The following is a 13,295-nucleotide window of genomic DNA, read 5'->3' on the forward strand; positions in this document are numbered from 1 at the left end:
CACACCTGTCGATTCAGAACGGGAACTTGGACCTCGTTCACAGCTGGTTCATATTCAGAAGCTGAAACGAAGGAGTGGAATGCAAGACCGAGTCGGTAATTTCGATCATCGCGGGTGAATGTTTTAACCCTTTCAGGACGGGAGACATCTTTTGATGCTCTACACGGAGAAAAATAATTTGCTGATCTGGAGAAAAATGAGATTTTAAAATTTTCTGCAAAATCTTTTCGTTATTATATGGACAACAAAAAGATTTGCTAAGAGTACTAATCACTATTTGCTGGATATAATTTGCTGAATCTACAAATTATTTTGCTATAAAGACCATGATGGATTTATATAAGCAGTTGCAGTTTTGCTCCGCTTAGCAAATAAATTTGCTAAGGATACATTATTTTGTAAATTGTCAATAGTAAATTAACGTGATTCTTAGGACAAATACACTCAATAAATTTTTTCTATCCTAGCAACGAAACTACTTCTGCTCTGATAACGAATAATTTGTAAAATTAGTTATGTTAACTAAATTTTTTGATGTCACTATGAATATGCAGTAGCAACGATGATTTTGCTAAAAGAGCAAAATTATTTTTCTCCGTGTACGGCCTTCATGTATTTCAGAAACTATCGATCCAATATTCACAAAAATTGGTATGTAGAGATTTTTGGGATGCTCTTTCCAAATTTGAAGTAAAAAATGTAAAATTCAAAATGACAGATCAAATATGGTGATTTTCAAGATGCCAAATTATGTAAATATGACTCAATTTCCGTGGAACTGCATATTCTCTAAATTTGAAATCTTGACTGATTTCGATATACGAACCATTTTCGCAAGAGTGAGAATAAATGATCAGATGTGATCAAGTCGAGTCAGATCTAAAAATTTGTTTCCTTGGTCGGCATTTTGAATTTCAAATATTCGATTTCAGTTTTCAAAAAAGTATCTTTAAAAAGTTTCATAGTTCAAATTTCACGGAAATTGAGTGATATTTGTATTATTTATCATTTTTTTCGCCATCTTAGATCACAGAATTTTCAAAATCTAAGTTCAGATTCGGATTCAACGACCCTAAAAACCCACAGAATACGTACTTCCCTATAATTATCTCCTCGAGCAATTCCCCTGTCCTGAAAGGGTTAAACATGACATTCTTCCGAATCGCCGCAATACGTACAGTCGGTGTCGTTTTTCTTGCCCCATCCGATGACAGTACAGAGAGTGCCGGGTGCAAGATTGGTGGCAGCAGTGGGCAAGCACACCGGCCTCAGATGCTCGTGAAACTGAACTCGCTTTTCGAGCTGGGGAGCGAAGAGTTTCATGAAAAGACGATGTCGGGCGAAGTGAATAATATAATTCGGTAGCATTGCATGGAACAATTGTCTGAAATACTCGATTAAGGTAGAAGTGAACTTGCGCACTCACCTGGAACAATGCGACGTCGTTGTCGTGAGCAACACCCATGTTGTAATTCGGGTGAGGCACCACTCGCTTCACCTTCAGCTTCTGACCGAGATAGGTGTGAGAGTGTCTTCTGGTAATGCCCAACTGTATCGTCCAGCCGGACACGTCCGAATGACTGAAACTGCCGACGTCGAGTGAATCGATTCGCATTTAGACATTTCTCATTAGAATTTCAACTCTAATCTCATATCAGAGATTTCTGTTAATCACTAGTTGCGCCCAAAAGGGATAATTTGCCGCTTGACGTTTCTTTCGTGTGTATCTGCGAACTGGATAGAATTTCACGCCAATCACTTACTTTCCAACGCAATGGGACGCGGTGAGGACCCACTGATCGGCGATGAGAACTCCGGCGCAATAGAAGATCTGCTCGGGGCCGCCGAGGAGGGCCGCGAGAAACGGCCAATCACCAGGAGCTGACTCCACACCACCCACTATTCGCTTCTGAACTCTCAAGTTTCCATAAACGGAACGTCTGCGGCCGCAAGCTGCAGCAGAATCGATCGTCACACGTTGTAAAGTAGTCCCGAGAACTTTCGGGACAAGTTCGTGGGGCTTGATAAAATTTCCGAACGTTCGCCAAACAATAATAACACTTTACCGTATTCGGAGCAGGTAAGCTCGACCGTAGGATAGGTCTCATCCTTCCTGATGCATTCCTGAAATTTCCTTAGCAGAGTAGGACTTTTGCCGTGGTATAAGGGTCTGGTATGCTCGATCTGCGTTAAATTTGCTATCTTGCTATCCGTGATCAGTAACTTGCTGTTCACCGCGACCCTGAAGATACGTAGGAACATCGCGTTATCGCGCGAGGAAAGAACCGAACGAGATTTTAAGGTGCGGAGTGATGAAAAAGTGAGAAAACCTTGAATTCAAAGCTGTAAAATGTAAAGCAATGAAAAGACATTGCGAAATGCGCACGTTCCTCTGAGAGAGCGACTCCCGATCGTGCCGATAAAAATTGAGGCACGACGACACACGCAAGGGAGCACGGAAACCAAATGCCATGCAATATTTATTCCCGGTATCGAACGGGCACATTAAGGCAGGGATCACTTACATATATCCCAGCATAGCGCAGATCGTTTGCGCCGACGTTTCCTCCCAGTGCGAGATGCAAGCCGGCATAAATTGGCCCTTTTCAGCGTGGTAAACCTCCAGGCGACCCACTCCGATATCTCCGTTTTTCTGGCTCAATTTCACTGGAAGAAGAGGAGCGGGGGGGGGGAGGGGACGTTGAGTACAAGCTGATACTAGCCGAGTATACTGGCAAGTTTCACTTACAGCAGTAGCGCTCGTCCTGGCCCCAAGGACAGTCCATGACTCCGTTGCAGATGTGACTAGCCGACATGCATCTTCTTTCGCCGCAGTGGTACGAGTGCTTAGAGGAGATGCCTTTCGCCGAGGGTGACTTGATGATCTTGCCAAACGTGTTGGACACCGACACCGACGTCGGGGCCGACTGGCCGGAGGAGCCGCACTCGCACTCGGTCTCGTCGCTGTGATCGGCACAATCGATGTGGCCGTCGCATCGCCAATCGAACGGTATGCACCTCGTGCCGTCGCACTGAAAGCCGCTGGTACATACTGCGCGAACCGCAGTCGGATCGTTGTGATATATTATGTATACTCCAGGAGCACCTTTGTCTATTGTGTTATTATACAAGGTGTTCGGTAACTTACGGAGGCGTGCAGGCGGATTAGATCAAACAAGAAATTCTTCCCTACCATTTTACCACATAAAGTTTTTAGATGAGTAGGATTCTTTAATTTTTAAACACTTTCCTCTAGATTTCTCAAACGTTTTTCTGAACGATATTCTTGTTTCATTTCGAAAAAACCTTTACTGAAACATCCTGTATAAAATCACAAGTGATTTCATCGATTGATACGTAATCATGCATGTAATCATGAATAATTTCATCGATTGATGGATTAATTAAACTTTGACGTGACTGATTATATACTGTCCAATAATTGATTCCGTTGATCGATTAAATTATTCGTGATTACACATATGGTGATTGATGATACAATTTTGATTATCGGTTTGCCGATTATTCTGGTCAGAGAAAATTTTAATCAACGCATGCTCGACACTACATGAAACATTACAAAATTTACAATGCCAACAATTAATATGTAGAACATTCGCCATATTTAGGAAGTTGTTTACAGATACAGTGTTGAATGAAAATTGTGTGGGAATAGGAAAGTGATCAGCGTTGTGAAGGGAACGTCTTCCCTTTTCCATTATCCGTCTCGCAATAAATTCACAAACGAAACGCACATGGAGTAGTGACCCCGCAACTTCCCGAGAATTTTAATGTTACTTTGACGCTCTTAAGGATAGTTTAAGGATAGCGCCTACTTAGACGATTTATAGCCTAGATAAAACCTACTTTGACGATATTGATACTCATTAACTTCTCTTTTGAATCTTTAACTCTATCTTGTCAAAATTTTGACGCTACTTTGACGCTCTTAAAAATAGTTTGAGCCTACTTAGATAATCTACAACTTAGGTGAACCTATTTTGATAATATTAACACTCATTTACGAGTCGAAATTTTGACTCTATGTTGAACCTTGAATTCTCCGCAGTAGGAGCTAAGATAGTAAAGTAGGTTTAATTAATTAAACCTACTTTGCTATCTTAGCTCCTATTGCGGTGTAGAATTTCAAAGTTCAACGTTGGGTCAAAATTTCGACTCGGGTTTTGCCCCCGGGGTCTCCGCAGTGTATTAGATTTTCAGATACATTATTATGCCGACCGATATACAGGGTATCTCATTTTAAAAGATCCACCCTCATAATTCTTCAGCCAAGTATATTCAGCAGAAATGTTTCAGACAAAAGTTGTCGGGTTCAGAGGGGGACATCTGAAGGTTATTCGAAAACCAACTTTGCTTTTTAAATAGAAACATTTATTTTTTTTCTTACAGAATTTTATTCTACGTAAAGAAACTAACAACTTTTGTTTGTAAAATTTTTTTATACAACCTCTATTTTCTAAGGTATTTACGGAAATATATATAAAATTATTGGATTTAATAATTTTTTATTCGAATTCTATCAACTTTAGTGAAAAATAGCAAGAGATAAAAATTATCCATTTTCTTTTCGTAGAGCTGTGAGAATTTTTTCAGAATTTTGTAGTTAACTTTTTAGTACTGTATTTTCTTGCATTTTCTTGAAGTACTAAAAAGTTTATAAAAAATTTTCGGGGCTCTATGAGAAGAAAATAAACAATTTTTATCTCACCATTTTTCGGTAAAGTTGATAGAATTCGAGTAAAAAATTATGGAAACCAATAATTTTGTAGAAATTTCCGTAAATATCTTAGAAAATGGAGGTCGTATAAAAAATTTTTTCAAACAAAAGTTGTTAGTTTCTTTACATAGAATAAAATTCCGCAAGAAAAAAAATAAATGTTTCTATTTAAAAGCTTTTCTATTAAAAAGCAAAGTTGACTTTCGAATAACCTTCAGAATGAAGATATTTGGATTGAACTAAGGTATTTACGGAAATATATATAAAATTATTGGATTTAATAATTTTTTATTCGAATTCTATCAACTTTAGCGAAAAATAACAAGAGATAAAAATTATTCATTTTCTTTTCGTAGAGCTCTGAGAATTTAAATACCTTAGTTTAATCCAAAGTCAAAGTCAAGGTCACCTTCAGATGTCCCCCTCTGAACCCGACAACTTTTGTCTAAAACATATTTGGCTGAAGAATTATGAGGATGAATCTTTTAAAATGGGACAGTCTATATAACGAGGAGAACATAATTTCAAAATCGCGATTACGGAGACTTCCGCGGGGAAATGTACGGCGAACATTGTGCGGAGACGCGAATATTATCGGCACTCCGTGACATTATATCCTCCGCGATATGTCTTCTCGCAGGACGATCGACCCCGCGCGTGCTTGCGGTCGTAACCCGGTTCAATATTTTCACACATACGCGCGCCGAGCACGATATGTGTACACATTGCAAGCGAGGCGCGACTCAATAAAGCTGCTTGGCGCCGCAGATGGGCCGTCATACGATAGTTTAATATGGATTTTGCAATTAAGATTCCATCAGCGGTGACACATGCGGTCTATACAAAATCGCGATATCGCGATATCGGACGGTATGCGGACACACGCCACCTCCTCGCGTGCGTACAAGGTGTCGCTGAACTTCTTTCGCAATTACGACGTCCGCAGATGCTGCCACTCGAGCCGGCCTAATTTATTAGATTTCGATGGAATCTCGAGCGAGTCGCCCATCACAACGCTGTTTGCTCTTAATTAACCGCGGACGAATCGCACCTTATCGGCCGCTGCGGACCGGCGATCGTGAATTCAATTCATCGCGACGTATCCGCGAGCGGCACTTCCGATCAATCCCCCGTCGCTACGATTTACGTAATATTTGCTTTGGAAATTGCAGCCCGTGCACGATCATTTAATTCTCTTCTCTCCCTGTCTCTTTTTTTTCTCTCTCTCTCTCTCTCTCTCTCTCTCTTTCTCTCTTTCTCTATCTCGTCGCGGACCGGTCCAGGAGATTTTAAACGTCGTTACCGCGCGCGTTACGGCACGAGCGTGACTATCTTTCGAATTCAATGAACAGAGCTTTGGGAACTTTTAGAATTCAGCGATTTTTCTATCATCAGTTTCAGGACTATCGTATATCGACACCACCTCGACGATTTGAAAACTATTATACTAAAATAGTCTCTTTCTCTCTGTTGAGATACGTGTTGTTCAAATTAATTTATATCATCTAATCTCTGTCTTTCTATCTTTCTCCCCGTGTCTCCTTGGCGTAACGATGTGTGGATAATAAGCGGATTAGTCCGGCCGATCGATCGATTTAGGGAGTTTCACGAGAGGCTGCCAAACGACAATGGGAAATAGAACACAAGAGGAAGACAAACAAGGAGCATAAATGAGAATCCGAGATATCAAAGGAAGGACGAACAATGGATATCGGGTTAGTTGACAATTAGTTCCGTTTTACGAATACGCCCTATATTTAACGTCGTTCCGCGTGAATCGCCGCCGGGAGACAAAAGAACTGAAAACACATCAATAATATTATTCCCCGTTGTTTACGACGCAAAGATACCGCGCGGGGTCAAATATTTTGCGCAAACTCGTCGACGCGCCCCCAATGAGATTTCCATTTTTTCGCGAAGCAATTGTCCTGAGTAATAAACGCGTGTACGTTAGCATTCGAGATCGGAAAGAGGGTGAATGATGATCATTTGGCAAATAAACGATACGCGCGGAAGTGATTTTTCAATCGATCAATAATATTCTCGGCTGAAGATAGCGAAGAATAACACAAGATCGCGTTTCTCTCGTTTGCAGAACTGCTCGAATTCAATTTTCAAATTCATTATTGAAAGCGAGAAAGAAAATATAAAAGAGAGACAGACAGAAAGAGAGAGAACGAGGAGGGGGGAGTGAGAACCATCTTCGTATTCTATCGAATATATTCTCGGGATTGCTCAACTGTGCCAACGAGATTATTTTAATGCTTCAATTATCAGTTTCTCCATCAAGCGCCGGCTCGACAGACCCGCCCTTGTCAAAGTTATAATGTTCCTCGAGGGAGAATGATTGAACGATTTCAACGGTAAAATAATTGAAAGGCAAGCAAATCGACCAAAGAACCCGTGCGCTTTCTTTTCGCTTATGTTAATGCAGACATCGTCCAACCTCCGTGCGAGAGCGAGGTAACTTTCTAATTGACATCTGACCGAGATTCAATTAAACATTGAAGATGACAGCGGGGGAGGGGGAGTGGAAAGAAGTGCGAAGTGAGCCGTGTAAATGGAGCGCTTCAGTGGCGATAAGCGAGAGAGGAGGGAAACTTTTGAATTCGGTATCAACTTACCCGGATTCTCGGCCCTTTTCGCAGCCTCGATCACCTCGCGATGTCCGATGCACTCGTCGGGATTCGAATTCTCCGGGAAAAGTTCGCACTCGAGATAATCCGGTAGAGACAGGCCGAAAACTTCGAGGAAGAAGCCGCAGCGTCTCTTGGTCTCTGAAATTAATCGAGGGAGAATTCGCCCGCGATGCACTGCGATCGGGGAATATCAAGCAGCGCGGAAGCGCCGGCGATCGCCGGATATTCAAAGTTGCGGGGGAATACGGCGATTCAGCCGCGAACGGCCACTCTACAAAGGTTTTACCATACATTTACATACCGCGAGCAGGCGGGACACCGAGCATTATTAAAATTCACCGATATTAACCCGCCGTAAATGTAACCACGCGTGTCTCGCGCGTCTCGCGCGTCTTTCTTTTCAATCTCCCCGCCGACTCGACACGCGCGTTGCGCAGAATTCGCAAGAAATTCGGATTAACGCTAGAGTAGGCGAGGAGAGGCGACTTTTGTCAATTAATTTGGGGCGAGCTGATTTCTGCCAATGAGGGAAATGCAAAGTGGCGAACGATGTCGCGCATGAAACACACACACACACACACATACATCGGCAGAGAAACTAAAGGGAACCAAATTACCCAGATGAAACGAACTCACGGGAGCAGAGACTGCGGCATGGACGCACGACATGACCCTGGGGTCCGCATTTCGGCACGAAAACGCTACATAGGAACAGAGCAGCCAGTTCGTAACATCTGACGTCGACGACGGCGTCGTAAAGCTCCAGCTCGTGCTGGGCCTCCCGCTGTCCGAAATTGCCCATGTAATTTGGAAACACGGTATAGTTGTACGGGATCTGCAATTGAAATGAGATTTTCATGGGCACGTGATACCAACGGGGGCTGGCCGCGTAACGTTGCACTTGAGAGCGTAACTAAAATTATCTAACTTATATTCTTGTCGTTTAAATTATATTACAGCCAGAGTTGGCTAAAATTATGGTTACACTTGGCCCCAACCATCTTCTTCGTAATAGCAAATGATAATAGTAACATGCATATAAGGTTATTATCACTAACATTATGACAGTAACATTATGGCAGAATTTAATTTACAAGAAGTGCTGTTCTTGAGCATCATTCATAATAATTATTTCTCCATGTGATTACAGTTGCATGTATCAAATATTTTTTCTCAATATATACGGAACAAACAGTATGATGGGCCGGCATACGAATCTGGTTGTACCGATCAAGTTTGACAGCAAAATACGAAGCAACTGATTATGTGATTGCTGCAACCGTAGAGCAATGGTTGAGTTACAATATCCGGTTGGCTCTAACCAGAGTATCCATAAGTGTCACTCCAACCGACTTCTGATCGCCACAACCAGATCACGCGCAACTACATTGATGCAGGTGGCGCAACAAAGTAACTGACAAGTAAATCTACCCAAAAGTTACACTCCAATTTCTTTCTAATTTGGCACAAATGTAAAAGTACAAAAAATATTTAGATCATATTTTTTCATTTTGGCCCATTTTGAGTTTCACGGGCAGTTTATAGCTTTTTAATGTTCTCACTTTTATCATCAACAAGTGCAACAAAACTGCATAAGAAATAAAATTGAATACAAGATATAGGCGTTTTTGGTTTGCTGATTATGAATATGAAGTTAAATGTGTAAAATTATTTATATAAATAATAAAATGTTTAGACAAAACATGTAAAAAGTTGAAAAAATTATATAAATAATTACTCGTATAATAATTATTCGTATAATAATTACTTATATAAATAATTTCTCGGTTTGGCCGAGATTCGAATCATTTTTGATTAATTTAGCACAGATTTGAAATATTTTGGTTGGAATCTCGGCTGAAGAAATTTAGAATGATTCGTGTCTCAGCTATGCCGATTTTGTTAAGATTATTTAACTATATCTTGTATTCAATTTCTTATGCAGTTTTGTTGCACTTGCTGATGATAGGAGTTTTGTTGCACTTGCTGATGATAGGAGTGAGAACATTAAAAAGCTACAAACTGCCCGTGAAAAAAAGATTTGAATTAACCAAATATCTGGTCGAATATAAACGATTCAGAAATTCCGATTGAAGTAACCCGAATTCTGTTTAAGTTAACAAGATTTTTGGTAGACTAACCAAACATGTTTGGTTATTTTAACCAGACATGTCTGGTTCGACCAGATATTTGGTTAATTCAACCAAATCTTTTTTTTCCGTGTACATTTGTGCCAAATTAGAAAGAGAGAATGTCGGAATGTACCTTTTGGATAGGTTTGTGAGTCATTTCAACTATACACATTGCCACCAGAGGTAACTAAGGTGATGCAACTGTGTGCTGCTCACAAATAAATGTCTCCGGTTGTAATCGCGAACGATCGTTGTTACCAATGTATGAAATCCAGCCAGCGCTGGTAGCGCAACACCCTTGCGATTTTCGTTTCGGTGCCTCTCGGAACCCTCGAGATGCTCAGACACGTTCGTTTCCGGGACGCATGGCTGCACGACGAGCGCCTTATGAATTTTAAAACGCGTCGCGTGAACGCCCGAGTCGCCGGAGCCGGGAAAAGCAACGTGAAATGTATTCCCGAGGCGGACACGAGTTGAAATTACGACTGTCGACCGCCTGTTTCTAATGCCCCACGATGACGCTTCCCTGGCCGCGGAAAGAGGCGCGGAAAAGGTAACGTTGTCGCCCTCACTCACGGCTCTCGGTCGCGGAGCTACATGCCAGAACGAATTTCCCGGAAAGTATGTTACCCATGCACATTCCGTAGAGAGCTTGTTCTGCATTCTTTCAAGGTGAACGAACTTCCCTGCGGAGAGTAAGTATTGCGGACTTTATCGATTACGTTCCGCGCGAGCTGTTAAAAAGAGTTGAACGTCCCGTCGTCTCATGAAAACGCGCATTATAGGTTCCAGAGAGAATGAGAGAGAGGGTGTCCTCTCCTTTCTGCAATATCTATATACATGGGCGCGAAAATGAACGTTAATATTTTGTTATGGCAACCATATTTAGGCAAATGATACCATCAGTGTTTTCTCCGTGTAATTATACGATCTCATCGCGAATTGTTACCTTGTGGTGTTGACAAAAGTTCACGATGATAGGCAGGCACACTCCCGGGGCCGGATTCTTGTCCTCCGTTAGCAATTGCACGCGTTCAGACATCGGTATCAGACTCCAATAAGCGGTTCTGTTCTCCAGCTTCAGGTCGGGATACGCTGACGACAGAAAGGAGTCCTCAAGCACGTTTGCTTAGCCGTGCGTTTGATCGGGTCTGCCGAAACGACATCCGAGCGACATCGCTCTCCGCGTGCGAATCTGCGAATTCATCGCGGCGAGAGAATATCGATACGCGACTGTTTTCAGTCGTGCTCGGGCGAGTCTGGCGCGAGTCGCGAGAGAGGTAGATGCATTCCGAACTTTCGTAATTATTAGCGTGTCAGCCGCAGACACGCGACGGCACTCGACGCGCTCTGCAACGTTCTCAATTATCATCGCCTCCCCGACGACCGTTGTTACGCTAACTTCAGGCGGTGACGTAACCATTTTGGGAGACGGCAGTATCGCGAAACTATTGTCTCGGCCATCTTCCCGCGCGAAATTCAATGCGTGAGCGCGAATTTATGATTGGACGCGAGAAAGAGAAATAGACAGGCAGATAATTGCGCTTATTAGCGATCTAAGCCTTCTAAGAGAGCGTGCGCAAGAAGCTCTTTGAGATGCACTGCTCTCTGAATGTGTTGGATTGAAATTTCACGCGAAACCGAGCGACTCCTCGTTAATGCCGAGTGAATTCCTCACTCTTACTCGTTCGGTGAATATCTTCACTCGAAATCGAAGAGCGAGTCTGACGCACTTCACCGTCACAGCGATACTCACTCTAATTAACTGAAGCGTTTACTCACACGGAGTCAGGATTCACTCCAAGCTTGAGTGAAACATCCACCCTTGCGATTTTGAGTGACGGCGCCGTCACTATTATCTCGAATGAGCTTTTTCAGTGCGATTCCGTTCCAAGAAATTTAGAGAGTGAATAAAAATAAAATTCAGGAAAAGGACAAGAGAAATTAAACTGAAATTACGTAGGATTGAGTAATTACGTAGTACTGAAATTACGTAGATGATAGAGGGAGGGAGGGAGAGAGATAGAGAGAGGGAGAGAGGGAGAGAGGGGTACTCTGCAAGATTCCTGATACCGTGATACACGTGCACGCGTGTGCGCGAAAGCTTCACAGGGACTATCTTCTATTGGTCGCTAAGCTAATATTGATATTCGCCACCAAATGAATTGATCTGTCGGTCTCGCGTAAGCTCGGTGTTGCACATGCAAGCGTATTAAAGCGCTTAGAAAGAGATAGACAGATAGAGAGAGAGAGAGAGAGAGAGAGAGAGAGAGAGAGAGAGAAAGGGAAAGTAGAAGAGTGATGAATAACCGCTATTCATTTCGGCCGGATGGTCGGTGCCGGGTCGCTCGATGTGGCTTTCCAATTTTACTCACGCTGTTCGTTAAAAAGCAAAACGTGTTCTTTGGTTTGTTGTAGCGCTCGCACGCGCGCGTACACCTCTCGGCGGTGTTTAAATCGACTTATCAATTCTCGACGGTGCGATCACGCTCGTCGGTATCGCTCTCGTTAATTGCACGAGGAACTCTTCGATCGCGCAGCCGGATCTCCCCCTTCGAGCGAAACGCGAGAGGGGGAGGAGAGCGATGGCACTGACGCGATGTGGGTCCAATGTTAAACTCACTCTTGAAGTATGCGGCCAAACCGCCGGCGATGGCCAACAGAGCAACCGCGTTCAGCAGAACTTGCACGAATTTGAAACGCAGTCTACCCGTCGTCACGTAGTGGCTGCTAGTCATGTCCCTGATTATCTGGGACAGAGGACACACGAATAATGGAGAAAGCTTTGCTCCCGCGAACTTATCGCTAATTAAGTCATTTCTGGCTTCTTTCGACAAGAAAGCGCGATTGACATCCGCGTTCGCGTTTAAGCTCGAGGCTCACCTTGTGATGCAAGGAGCTGTTGTTCCCCGCGTGCATCCGGACGATAGTCTGCAAACTGGCCGGCGTGCTCGTGGACTTCGTTATCGGCCTGCCGGACGAGTTGTCGGGCTCCGACACCAAAGCTCTGTCTGGAAGGTGTGCGAGATCAATATCGATTTCTTTTCGCGAGAGCGCCAGTGAAGAGGTTTCGCGATTTCCTCGAGATGTAAATTTTCGAGGTTCGGGAGAAAATGTGCGAAGCGAGTCGCGGAGCGCGCTTCTTTTCGCAGAGTGCACCGCGGCGATGAATCGGAAAACTTCTTCTGCTTCTCTCAGTCGCTTCGAATGAACAACTTCAAGTATTGCACTGGAGAATAGAGAGAAAAAGAGAAGGGGGAGTGGGAGAAAAAATACAAGGAGAGACGAGAAGATGTGACAGAAGAGGAAAACTTTTGTCTCGCCTGTCGTTTATCTGTCGTTTTCAGGAGAAGCAACGTCTCGTCGAGTGTCGCGAGAGGCGCGAAATATAAGGAATTTTCAATTTATGAAATGCGCGTCTCTGTCCCTTTCTCTCTCTCTCTCTCTTCCTCTATCTATCTATTTATCTCTTCGTCACACTTCAAGCGTTATCATCGCGCTCGCTATCGCACTTTTTCGCGAACGTCTCTCTGGTAATGCGTGATAATGTGCTGTTTTAAGAGGATGCTGAAGTTAAAAACTTTACCGACAGAACACTGAAATTTTTCTGCAAAGTTTACGTCGTATTGGTTACACAGAATTACAAATGCTTTTACGCAATGAAAGTACGTGCAAAAGTAAATACAAGCATTGCTCAATATGTGATGAAAACGAACAAAAAATTTTTAATGTAAAATCTCAAGCTGTCAGCGTAATATTTGTCTAATTCAAAAATTCCGCAGGTTG

General features: G+C 42.9%; 1 protein-coding gene across 6 annotated transcripts in view; it reads right to left on the reverse strand.

Moving 5' to 3' along the window:
• The window catches only part of LOC116851037, a 108,806-nt gene that overhangs the window by 4,384 nt on the left and 91,127 nt on the right, over nt 1–13,295 (reverse strand). For 5 of the 6 annotated variants that reach the window (XM_032830060.1, XM_032830045.1, XM_032830037.1 and 2 more), the window contains 11 exons: nt 12,393–12,520; nt 12,133–12,259; nt 10,459–10,604; nt 8,014–8,212; nt 7,363–7,515; nt 2,750–3,052; nt 2,526–2,667; nt 2,067–2,242; nt 1,764–1,953; nt 1,427–1,586; nt 1,179–1,302 (listed from right to left, as the gene is read on the reverse strand). In XM_032830060.1, the coding sequence (XP_032685951.1) occupies nt 1,179–1,302; nt 1,427–1,586; nt 1,764–1,953; nt 2,067–2,242; nt 2,526–2,667; nt 2,750–3,052; nt 7,363–7,515; nt 8,014–8,212; nt 10,459–10,604; nt 12,133–12,259; nt 12,393–12,520 (1,848 nt within the window). The remainder of the gene's footprint in view (nt 1–1,178; nt 1,303–1,426; nt 1,587–1,763; nt 1,954–2,066; nt 2,243–2,525; nt 2,668–2,749; nt 3,053–7,362; nt 7,516–8,013; nt 8,213–10,458; nt 10,605–12,132; nt 12,260–12,392; nt 12,521–13,295) is intronic. The other variant, XM_032830053.1, reaches the window with a different exon arrangement.

This window comes from Odontomachus brunneus, unplaced genomic scaffold (assembly GCF_010583005.1).
Source record: "Odontomachus brunneus isolate Ranch 3 - 2012 unplaced genomic scaffold, Obru_v1 Obru_scaffold_006, whole genome shotgun sequence".
NCBI lineage: Eukaryota > Metazoa > Arthropoda > Insecta > Hymenoptera > Formicidae > Odontomachus > Odontomachus brunneus.